The sequence below is a fragment of the Apodemus sylvaticus genome, chromosome 19 (genome assembly GCF_947179515.1).
Source record: "Apodemus sylvaticus chromosome 19, mApoSyl1.1, whole genome shotgun sequence".
NCBI lineage: Eukaryota > Metazoa > Chordata > Mammalia > Rodentia > Muridae > Apodemus > Apodemus sylvaticus.
Window position 1 is genome coordinate 45,362,682 of NC_067490.1, and position 12,485 is coordinate 45,375,166.

The 12,485-nt window shown below is 46.9% G+C and overlaps 1 protein-coding gene across 3 annotated transcripts in view; it reads right to left on the reverse strand.

Moving 5' to 3' along the window:
• Positions 1 to 3,728: 3,728 nt before the first annotated feature.
• Afg1l (AFG1 like ATPase) overlaps positions 3,729 to 12,485 on the reverse strand; it is a 157,473-nt gene continuing 148,716 nt past the window's right edge. For 2 of the 3 annotated variants that reach the window (XM_052163885.1, XM_052163887.1), the window contains 3 exons: positions 10,512 to 10,652; positions 7,338 to 7,451; positions 3,729 to 4,877 (listed from right to left, as the gene is read on the reverse strand). In XM_052163885.1, coding sequence (XP_052019845.1) covers positions 4,752 to 4,877; positions 7,338 to 7,451; positions 10,512 to 10,652 — 381 coding nt within the window. In that variant the 3' untranslated portion in view covers positions 3,729 to 4,751. Of the gene's footprint in view, positions 4,878 to 7,337; positions 7,452 to 10,511; positions 10,653 to 12,485 lie in introns of those variants that run through there. The other variant, XM_052163886.1, reaches the window with a different exon arrangement.

Sequence of the window (12,485 nt, forward strand, 5' to 3'; positions counted from 1 at the left end):
AACACCCATACATGTCATATATAATATAAAATGTGATGAATATATTTAAAACGCAGGTCCACTAGAAATGTCATATAAAATTATTTTGGGGCTATCTGTAGAAGGCGTGTGCGAATCTTAATTGATTTTCTGTTTAAGTTGTAATCTCATTCCAAAGATACCTCATTATAAATATACAAATGCCCCAAGTCTTAGGAACAGTCAGTGTTCGGCCCCTCTGGCCCTGAGCGGCTGTGATTGCTGAAGGATCCCCAACAACTGTGTTCCTTTTGGTCTGGCTGCCATGTTGTTTTCTGGGTTTCTCCTTTTCTTGCTGATTTGTGAGGCAGACCTTGGGAAGAGAAGAGGATGCTGATAGGCCATTTCCAGCAGGTGTGAACTCCATTCTCCTGCCTCCTGATATAGAGGCAGAACCCTCTCACAAGGGCCTTCCAGCCCTCCTCCCTGAACCCCACTCAACCGAGCAGACCCTTCCACTACTGCCTCCCCCACAAGGCCTGGGGAGCTGGGGGTCTGGAGGGACAGAGGGAACAGGAGACGCACACCCTGCGGTAATGCAGGCAGAAATGCAGTCAGTAATGCAGGCAGAAATGCAGGCAGAGCCTTACACTAGAGTTCACCTTGCAGACACTGTTTTTAAAGGCTGTCTAAACTCTTTAGAAGCAGAATGATCAGGAGTTGATATTACATCACTCATCTGTGAAGAAAGAAACTGTTTTCCAAACAACTGCCCTCGGTCCTGAGGATGATCTGGCTGTGTTATCTGCCACAAAGGGGCCCACCTTGCTGTCACGTGTGCACAGAGTGCTGAGTCTTTCTGCAGCAATCTCCAAACAAGCTTTTAAGATCCAAACCTGGACCTTGAACAAAAACTGGAACGGAGGCACGGTGCCACCGATACCACACATTCGGGGACATTTCCTTTTTCTGTCAGTCCTCTGTCCGTCTGCCTATCCAACCACACTGCCTTTTTATTAAATATAAGAAAAAATGTGAAAAGCAAAAACTAAGCTTTAGGATTGGGGAGTGGCTGAGTGGTAAACCCTTATCTGTCACATGAGGTCTTGGGTAGAATCCCCAGCACTGCACCCAGAGACACACACAGAGGTACACACATACACACAGATACACTCACACACACAGAGGGAGACATACACACAGATACACTCACACACACAGAGGGAGACATATACAGAAATACACAGATACACTGAGACATACACACACACACACATACTCTGAGACACGCAGACACACAGATACATAGAGAGACACTCATACAGACACACAGGTACACTGAGACACACACACAGATATACAAAAATACAGAGTCACATATACAAATACACAGAGATATACTGAGACACACAGACACACACAGAGATACAGAGATACAGTGACACACACACACACACACACACACACACACACGGTTTAAAAGTGAAGTTAAGCTGTCTCTACTTGAGCTCAGAACAGCAGCTGTGCTGTTAGTGCATGGATACTCACCACAAGTCATGATCAAACAGGGTTCTGTTTATAAATGGTAAAATGACATGAATCATAGTTGTGAGATGTGAACTCTGGCCAAGAGACTTCACTCTCCTAAGCCTTAGTTTCCTGATCTCTCTTTGTAAGTCTATTTTTAAAACTGAGATAACTAATCTAGTATTAACTTGGGACATAGTGAGTTATTTTCTTCAAAAGGTTTTTTTTAACAATTATGTGTCGGTCTGTCTGTCTGTCTATATGCATTTAGGTATGTATGTACATGTGTGTGCAGGTGCCCTTGAAAGCTAGAAGAGAGCAGATTTATATATTGTAGGTGCTGAGAACCACACCCAGGTCTTCTGCAAGAGCAGTGCACACTCCAAGCCATTGAGCCTCTGTCCAGCTCAGAAACATCTTGTCTCCATTTATTCTCTTTGGAATTCGGTATCTCACTTTAGAAAAAAATATCTTTCAGGTAGTGATACAGTTCAGTGTTGGAGCATTTGCCTAGCATAGCGGAAGGCCCTGAGTTTGGTAGTCAGCATCACAAAAGTCCATCTGCCCACCTATCCACCCGCACACCCATCTATCCATCCATCCATCCATCCATCCATCCATCCATCCATCCATCTATCCATCCCACTCACCTATCCATCTATCCATCCATTCATCTATCCATCTATCCATCCATCCATCCATCCATCCATCCATCCATCCATCCATCCATCCATCCATCCATGTGAACACACACACAGCTACACCACACTTAAAGCCCTAATTCAGACTTTTCCAATGCCTGGCTACTCTGCTCATCTATCTGCCTGACATAAAAGAGTGAATATCCAAAACAGAACAACGTGGACAGATGAAATGACAAATGGCCTCACGGAATGTCATTACATTGTCCTGAGCCTGAATGGCACTCTCCCAGACAGACGATTTTCACCTCACTGGGGAGTTTTTCTTTTCTGAAGAGGAATTAAGGTCTTTAAAATTATTTTTTAGTGAGTGTGTGTGTGTGTGTGTGTGTGTGTGTGTGTGTGTGTGTGTGTGTGTGTGTGTGGTGAGTCCAGGCTATGGCAGTCAGGACAACACTGAGGAACTGGTTCAGTCCTCCAGCTATGGGTTCTGGGGACTGAACTCACACTGTCATGGTTGGACAGCAAGCCCTTTTGTCCGCTGAGCCTTCTTACTGTTAAAAATGTATGTGTATACCCTGAGATTTCACCTTACACCAGTCAGAATGGCTAAGATTAAAAATTCAGGAGACAGCAGGTGTTGGAGAGGGTGTGGAGAAAGAGGAACACTCCTCCACTGCTGGTGGGGTTGCAAATTGGTACAACCACTCTGGAAATCAGTCTGGCGGTTCCTCCGAAAACTGGGCACCTCACTTCCAGAAGATCCTGCTATACCACTCCTGGGCATATACCCAGAGGATTCCCCAGCATGTAATAAGGATATATGCTCTACTATGTTCATAGCAGCCCTATTTATAATTGCCAGATGCTGGAAAGAACCCAGGTATCCCTCAACAGAAGAGTGGATGCAAAAAATGTGGTATATCTACACAATGGAGTACTATTCAGCCATTAGAAACAATGAATTCATGAAATTCTTAGGCAAATGGATGGAGCTAGAGAACATCATACTAAGTGAGGTAACCCAGACTCAAAAGGTGAATCATGGTATGCACTCACTAATAAGTGGATATTAACCTAGAAAACTGGAATACCCAAAACATAATCTACACATCAAATGAGGTACAAGAAGAAAGGAAGAGTGGCCCCTTGTTCTGGAAAGACTCAGTGAAGCAGTATTCAGCAAAACCAGAACGGGGAAATGGGAAGGGGTGGGTGGGAGGACAGGGGGAGAGAAGGGGGCTTACGGGACTTTCGGGGAGTGGGGGGGCTAGAAAAGGGGAAATCATTTGAAATGTAAATTAAAAATATATCGAATAAAAAAATTTTAAACAAACAAAAAAAGTACGTGTATATGTGTGTGTGTGTGCGTGTGCGCGTGTGCGTGTGCGTGTGCGTGTGCGTGTGTGTGTGTGTGTGGTTATAGGGACATGGGCACCCATCATGGGTGCTAGGAACTGAACTCTGGTCCTGTGCAAGATCAGCACACATCTTAACTACCAAGCCATCTCTCCAGCCCTTAAAAATAACTAGAACCCAATTCCCTTTGGTGATAAAACTTAGCAAAGATGGGATTTATTTAAACGAATCAGACACACTCAGTGAAGGAGAAATCAGCTTTTATTTACAGATTTGTCAAGTGTCCTTTCCAGTTTCCTATGAAACTGCAACTCGGGATCAAGGACAGTGAGTGACTCTGTAGTGCAAGCAGAAGCTGGTGAACAGAGTGGGAACCCCGGGGGATGGGGTGGTCCACGCTGCTGGGGCTGGAGCTGGGGCTGGGGCCCTGCCTCCTCCAGCATTCCTACCCATCAGGATGCTGGTACCTGTCCCACTTTGGCTGTCTATCAGAGGGTGACCTGCCTATAAGTTGGAATTTTCCACTTGCTCCTTTTTTTTTCTTTAAGCTATTTGTTTTATGTATATGAGTACACTATTGCTCTCTTCAGACACTCCAGAAGAGGGCGTCAGATCTCATTACAGATGTTTGTGAGTCACCAAGTGGTTGCTGGGAATTGAACTCAGGACCTCTGGAAGAGCAGTCAGTGCTCTTCACCGCTGAGCCATCTCCACTTCTCCTTACCTGATGGTTTTGTAACCCACATCCTCACGGGGTCAGGTACTACCTGCCAACCCAGATCTACCGGTTAGACACAGGTTCTCTCTAGGGATGAGGAAACCTGGAGGCCTGAAGTTTATTGCCATTCACAACCAACAACAAAGAGAAATACAGAGGCCAATGGAAGATGCTTTTCCCTTCAGCTTATGTTTAGAAAGCTTTGTTTTAACCCAAAAAGTAGGATTCCACCTGCTTCTTATGGCGGATGTATTTCTAAGGCGTGACTACGGTGCAGCCGGGGCTTGGAGATGCACAAGCATCCTGCATTCCCTGCCTATACGTTCACGATTCAGTCGGGCGCCAACATGTCAGGTTTTGCATTAATCTTCAAGAGTCATGATTCTACTTCATAAATAACCATGGCTCTTCTTCAGGGTGCCTGTCCACTGCCTCAGATGCAGCAGACCAGAGGGCAAAGTGCATAACTGACGAGGAAACGATCCTGTCACATCTCGCTGTCTCCCCTTAGCCAGCCACCTTTTTTATTGTTCTTGTGAAAGTGACAGTCACTTCCGGCTTCTGTCCCCTTCAATCCAGTACTGCTCGGTCTGCATCTCTGTGAGCCGGGAAATGGTGCGCTGAAAGGCAAAGATTTCCTCCTCGCCCGTGAACATGGAGAGCCCCGCTGAGTCCTGTGAGCAGACAGACAGACAGACAGACAGATAGAGCCAGACCCTGTGAAAACCGTTGCTCTGAAGGAAGACTTGCAGAAACAAATCCCCGATTAAAGAAACCTTCACCCTCATCGATTTGGATAATATATTTTTCCATAGGTCATCTCTCAAATGAGACTAAAGTGTCAGCTCATCTAAACTAATAGATAATCAACAGAACCAGAAAGAAAAAAGATAAAAAATATCAGATCAAAGCCAAGTACAGAAGGTTTTGCTCATAATGGAAGTCCGCTGCAAACTCTAAAGGACCATGCTAGAAAGAAACCTCTTTTCAAAAGCAGCCAATAGCAAAATGGTAATTTTGCCAGGCACGGTGATTTACCCTCTAAACCCAGAACTCCATAGGTTAAGATAGGAAGATCATAAGTTCAAAGCAACACTCTGTCTTATCCCCCCCAAAAGAGAAAGAGAGAGAGAGAGAGAGAGAGAGAGAGAGAGAGAGAGAGAGAGAGAGAGAGAGAGAGAGAGAGAGAGAGAGAGCACCCAACACTTCTAATAATTTCAGAAACTCCTGAGGACAATCTTTAAGGTGCCCTTTCTAGACTGAGAGACTGGGAGGGTCTGTGGTTCCTGGCCCTGGAGAACCTGTCTGAAATCTGACTTTATAGAGTAGAGCACTACTGTGGTCCTCAGTTACAGGTATTCGGCATCTGCTGAGCGGTAGCTGGGGAACCTTCCGCGTGAGGCCAGACAGCACCCCCAGGACTGGGAATATCAACATGACATGTGGTCATGAGGACAGCTTTGGATTTTCACTTCTTGCCTTGGGAGTTTGCTCTTAAATTCTTTCAGAGAAGATTTCTATGGTCCTAATACCATCTTCCCCACTGGGTCCCTGTGACTCTAGGACTCTGAGGTCACATTCTCTGACTTCTCCATGATGGGCTGAGCTCACCTGGGCCCATGTCTAAACCCTGACTCTTACAAAAATGTTGAGCCTCTGCTGAGAGACCAATATGACTGACTAGCCCCTCAGGTACATCCCTTGAAATTAATGAGGTCAATGACCAATGACCAAGTCCAATAGTCATTGCACTTTGAGAGGGACCATTGCTGTGGTTCCCACATGGGTTTTTTTTTTTTAAAGATTTATTTATTATTATATGTAAGCACACTGTAGTTGTCTTCAGACACTCCAGAAGAGGGTGTCAGATCCCATTACAGATGGTTGCAAACCACCATGTGGTTGCTGGAATTTGAACTCAGGATCTTAGGAAGAGTGGTCAGAGCTCTTAACTGCTGAGCCATCTCTCCAGCCCCACCACACAGGAGTTTTTAAACAGTTAATCCTACACTGCTATAGTCTGGATGTTGGAGTCTTCCAAAATGTCTGTGTTGAAACCTTAGCCCTCAACAGAGTGACGCTATGTGTCAGAGCCTTGGGGCTCTGTTGATTAGCGGGGTCCTCAAGAACAGCAATGGTGTCTTCATAAAAGAAGGCCCAGGATGGTCCTCCCTTTCTCCCTCCCTCCTTCCCTCCCTTCCTTCCTTCTGCCACGTGAGGTATATGACAAAATAACTGGATCTCAGACTCAGAACTGTGAGAGACAGCTTCCGTGGTGGATACATTAGTTATATTCGTTATAACGTATATGGCTGTATACGTTATGGTATTTTGCTACAGCGATCATGTTTTCAAGGTTTACCCAAGGATGAATAAAGCCTAATCAAGTCGGCAAGAAGTTTCTGTCAGGCCTGGAAGAATGTGGTCCCTACTCTTGGGGTCAAATGGAGGCAGTTAAATTTTTTTTGAGATTTAATTCTCTTTTTATTTTACATGTGTGGGTGTCTTGTCTACACGTGTGTCTATGCAATCTGCATCGTGGAAGCCCGAACAGTGCGTCAGACCCCCTAGAACTTGTTAGTTGCCACGTGGGGGCTGGGAATCGAACCCAGGTCCCCTGGAAGAGCAGTCAGTGCTCTGAACTGCTGAGCTGTCTCTCCAGCCCCAGTGCTGACAGTTAAACTTTTGACTAATAGGTCAGTGGTTTCACAGTTGATCAGTGTCTCCCCTAATGCTTTCAGGAAAGAAGGGAATCCTTCTGATTGACCTGGGATGAATCCAGAGTTCAAATTCCAGAAAAAACCCAGACCATAGCAGTCCGTTTCCTACAGAGCATCCCTGGGGTGCTCTGTGTTTCCTTAATGGAAAGTCCGGGACTAAAGCAGGGATTTCTTATTTAGGCTGGGGACTTGCTAGGTTCTCTATGGGACTCTGACTCTGCTACGGGAAATGAAGCAAAGGCTTAGACGATCAATGGGGGCTCCGAGATGAGCCTCTCTCAATGGCTGGACGGCACCGCCATTAACTATATGGTTAACTATACATTGCATTCCTTCTGCAAAATGTGGCGTGCCTCAAACCCTAAACCGCTGCGCCATTTTATAATACGAAGAAATGAGGCTACTATCACCTACCTGGCCCAGCCCCAGGTCGTCCATCAGCACTCTGCTTTGGTCCGACTCACTGTCGTGAGGCTGTTGCAGGAACAAGCTCGAGATCGGAACTGAGGCACAGCAGATGGTGCGCACCTGACCGGGAAGAGAGGAAGTGAGACTCCACTCACAAGATAAACCTGTCTGTCACATAAGGAGCTTGGGTCTCTGCTTTTACAATGTCTGTGGGTTTTTCCTAGTCATTTGTACTTGCGTGATGTTTGAAAACCACACAGCACTTACCAAAGCATTTCCACACAGCTGAGACCACACTGTGAAGCAAACAACACCAGCTTTATACAGGGGACCCCAGGCCTGGGCAGTCTCAGTCCGGACCCCGGGTCCTACGCCAGTGGTCTTCCTTTTCGTCTCTGGTTTGGATGTTCGAGGCCCCTCCACAGCTCACGTTGAAAACCTCTCAATACAGGACTAGTAAGAGTGGGGCCATCGGGGTCATGATGACTCCACAAAGATCTGCCTGAATTCCTTTCTCTGTTTAATATTTATTTTCGATCATGTGTGTCTGTGTGGGTGTGTGCAGGGTGCCTGTGGAGCTCAGAAGAGGGTGTAGGATCCCTGGAGCTGGAGTCAGTGCCCAGCGTGGGTGCCAGTTCTCGGGAAGAGCCGCTCGCACTCATTCTGAGCTGTGGAGCCATGAGCTGTGGCGGTCTCCAGACCTTTTTTCTGTTAGCATCCTGCAGGGCACTCTTCAAAGACAATGGCATCAACTTCCCCTCATTATCTCAGTATCAGGCGAGTGGGCAGACGTGATCATGGCTTGAAAACAGTTTACGTCTTTTTTGTCCATTAGTTTATCATACTTGTCCTTTGTGTCATTTTGTTCTTTCAGACAGATGTAGCTAAGGCTATCCCCCAACCCATTCTATTCCTGCCTCTTTCTCCCACACACTAGGATTATAGGCATGTTCACTATGTAGCTAAGGCTATCTCCCAACCCATTCTATTCCTGCCTCTTCCTCCCACACACCAGGATTATAGGCATGTTCACTATGTAGCTCAGGCTATCCCCCAACCCATTCTATTCCTGCCTCTTCCTCCCACACACCAGGATTATAGGCATGTTCACTATGTAGCTAAGGCTATCTCCCAACCCATTCTATTCCTGCCTCTTCCTCCCACACACCAGGATTATAGGCATGTTCACTATGTAGCTCAGGCTATCCCCCAACCCATTCTATTCCTGCCTCTTCCTCCCATGCACCAGGATTATAGGCATGTTCACTATGTAGCTAAGGCTATCCCCCAACCCATTCTATTCCTGCCTCTTCCTCCCACACACCAGGATTATAAGCATGTTCACTATGTAGCTCAGGCTATCCCCTAACCCATTATATTCCTGCCTCTTCCTCCCATGCACCAGGATTATAGGCATGTATTCCATGCCCAGCTTCAAAACATATCCCTCCTGATGTTTAAAGAACCCAGATTTGTTGTGAGCCTTTCAAAAATCATCCTTCAAGTAAATAATCAAGGCTTTAAAACAACATGTTGACTTTCGGGACCCGCATTCTCATTTTATTTTAAAAAATCTTTCAATCACAATTGGCACTTCTTCCATCACTTAAGTGGATATGTCCTATTTCACAAATCTTCATGAATACGTTCTAGAATAATGTCTGCTTAAAGCTCTCAATTTCTGAAATAAGATAATTCTGACCATACTTTAAAAGAGAATAAAATCTCTAAATAAGTGGTTTAGTTAGAATAACTGTCAGGGTAGCTGGAGTATTTTGTCACACACTGCCAGGTAAAGCTTTTATTCCTTTAAATGAGGGAGAAGCTGAGGCGACCGAGTCACGGCTGAGAACTGGGGAGCAGATTTTCTTGAAGGCATAACATAAACCACACGGCCTTTACCCTCTATCCCAGTGCCACCTCCGCTATTTTCCTGAGGAGCCTTTGCCCTTTGAAAACCGTCGATACCCTCCAGCCCTGTGGGCCACGCCTGGGGGTGGACACAAGCACCTGGGGGTGGACACATGCACCTGGGGGTGCCCATGAGCACAGGGCAGTGCCTCCTGGATGAGCCTCTGCCTCGCTCCCTGGCGTCCCTGCCTGCGGCTCCTGAGCCCTGCTCAGATGGCTTTTGCCGCGTGCTGCTGCAGGCTTTCCTGAGCTGCTTCAGCAGAGCCTGCGGGCTGCCTTTCATGCCCGTCCCAGGTTAGCCCTCCTGCCCTGCAGCCAGCCCTTTACCCTCTGCCCTGCAAACGTGCCCAGGGTTCATTAGCTAGGGTGGGGTTGGAGTGGCTCTGGAATCTGGATTTTAAGTGGCCATGATGTTTCTGATGCAACCACAGGAGACTTCGATGGGCCTCTCTCAACTAGTCCTGGACACCAAGGCTCAGAGACCTCTTTCCGTGTGGTCATCCTGAACTAGTAATGGCACATGATCTCCACAGACATGAAATTCATGTTGCTTGGGCCCTGCGCCCTGGGCTCCAGGACGGGAACCACCGTGCCAGCTGCCACTGTCTGTCAGCCTGGCATCTTCCTCAGGGTCTCAGAGACCATCGGACAGACGAGCAAACGAAGCTCCTCTCAGCCTCCTCTCCTTCTCCCTTTCCTACAAAATCCCCCCAGTTTTAGAATTACTGCTTGATTCTGAGCAAAGACTATGGAGGGAGACCTTGAGTGGTTTAAAAAAGCAAACTATTTTTCCTGTGGGTATCTTCCTTTGGGGGCATACATTGTGAAGAGGGGGCTCGCCTGGGGGGCAGCCTGCTACACTTCTTCCTCACAAAACCATGCAAGTATCATTACTGCCCTTCACTTCTACAGAAGTCAGCCAAATCTCAGAGGCTGGGCCAGTCTCCAGGACAGACACCCTGGTGCCAGGGTCTGCTCCCTAACCACTAGGCTACATCACCTTTTGTGGGCAGGCAGTGGCTCTGCCCTACCTGGCTAAAACCTGGGGATTAAAAGCAGAACACCATGATGTCTCTTGCTGGTTAGTTCCTGGGTGGCGCTGGGGGATTGAAGGAAGTGTTTCCACAAGGCAAAGGGCCAATCATCATTCTCGGGCTGTCGTCTGAGCACCGAGCACTCCGTCTGGTATGTGCAGTCTACTCGTGGGATAAAGGGACAGGGACATACAGGGAGCAGCTTGTGACTGATGAAAATGGCGCCCATCCTTACCTTGAAGTCATAGAAGTTATCAATGAGGGTGATGAATCTTCGCGCTTGCGTCCTCTTTGCCAGTGAAAACTGTGGAATGTTTCGTATGATTACTGTATCAAAATTCTTCGATAATTCCAAATAGTCACTTGCTCCAAGTGGCTGTAAGTAAAACAGAGAGCGGGGAACTGTGGTCGTCCCTGGATTCATTTCATTGGAACCCTTGTCACAGAGGGATTAGATGGTAACTTCAGGGGCACTGGAGGCCAGGTTATGTCTATACACAGGTACAGACATAGCAAACAGCTGGGGACCACGCCCTTCCCAACCTTCCCTGGTTGGAGTTTTCACCCCCAGACCTTGTGCCTAACCCTGGCGGAAGCCACAGTACTTTCTTTAGCCATGGAAAGTTCCAGGCTTTGAGTAGGGGAAGTTCAAGGCCAGCCTGGTCTACACAGTAAGTTCCAGGACAGCCAGCGCTACAGAAAGAGACCCTGTCTCAAAAACAACAACAAAAAAGAAAACAACGAGGGCTTTTACTTAGTAAATAGTTTACATAGTGGCTTTGTTGTTTAAATGTCTATAACACTCAAAGAAAAAATTCAGGACTGAATCTGATGAACTACAGAAGTGTTTATTAATTAAAAGTGTTACATTTCATCTGGCAAGGCAATGAGGGGTTGGAGACGCTGGCCCTGTTCCTTGCAGTCAGGCGGCCTTGAGCAGATTACTCTGAAGTTGGGTTTTTTCCCCAGTGAAGGAGATTCTATCTTGCAGGCTTGTCCTGAGGACTCAACGTCCTGACTACTGAGTAAATGTGCAGGAAATGCCAGTCACATATAGACCCCCGAGGGCATGTGGGACACTCCTCAGCACGCAGCTAGGACCTAGTAACAATTCGGGAATCCTTCTGTGAGCTCATGCGTGGGGTGGCCTCAGTGGGTGAAGAGCTGTACTGAGCCAGTCTGTCCTCCAGGAAAGGACACTGCTGCCCACGACACTGCACATGGCCTCTGCCCAGGAGTCATATGCAGGTGACAAACAGCTTCTGTATCAGACCTTGTCCTCAATGCATGGCCAGAGACGGAGCCCAGGCCTGCACTATGTTTGCAGTAACATGGTACATAGGCTGTAGGAAGTGCTTAATATTTATGAAATGAATCAGTAGAGTGATATACTGATAACATGCAAGCCTGCCAGGGGAGGCCAGTTCTTTCATTTGAACTCTCCAAGCATACACACACACACACACACATACACACACACACACACACACTACATACACACACCACAAACACACCACACACACACACATACACACACCACAGATACACCACATGCACACACCACACATATACTACATTCCACACACACATACACCACAGACACACCACATATACACACACACACCACACCACACACACACACCACAGATACATAACATACACACACCACACATACACATACACATACCACATATTCACATGCACACCATACCACATACACACACCAAACACCACAGACACACCATACACTACACATGACACACACATATACCACACCATACACCACACACATACACCACACCACACACCACACCACATACACATACCACACACCACAGACACATCACACACCACACACACACATGTCATACACACACCACATACCACACACACACACACACTACATACACACACCACAGAAACACCACACACACACACAGACACACACCACAAAAACACCACACACACACACACACACAGACACACACTACAAAAACACCACACACGCACACACACACAGAGACACACACCACAAACACACCAAACACACCACACATGTACACACACACACACATACACACACCACAGATACACCACAAACACATCACACACACACACACACCACAGATACACCACATATACACACCACACATACAGTACACACCACACACACACCTCAGACATACCACATATACACATACACACCATA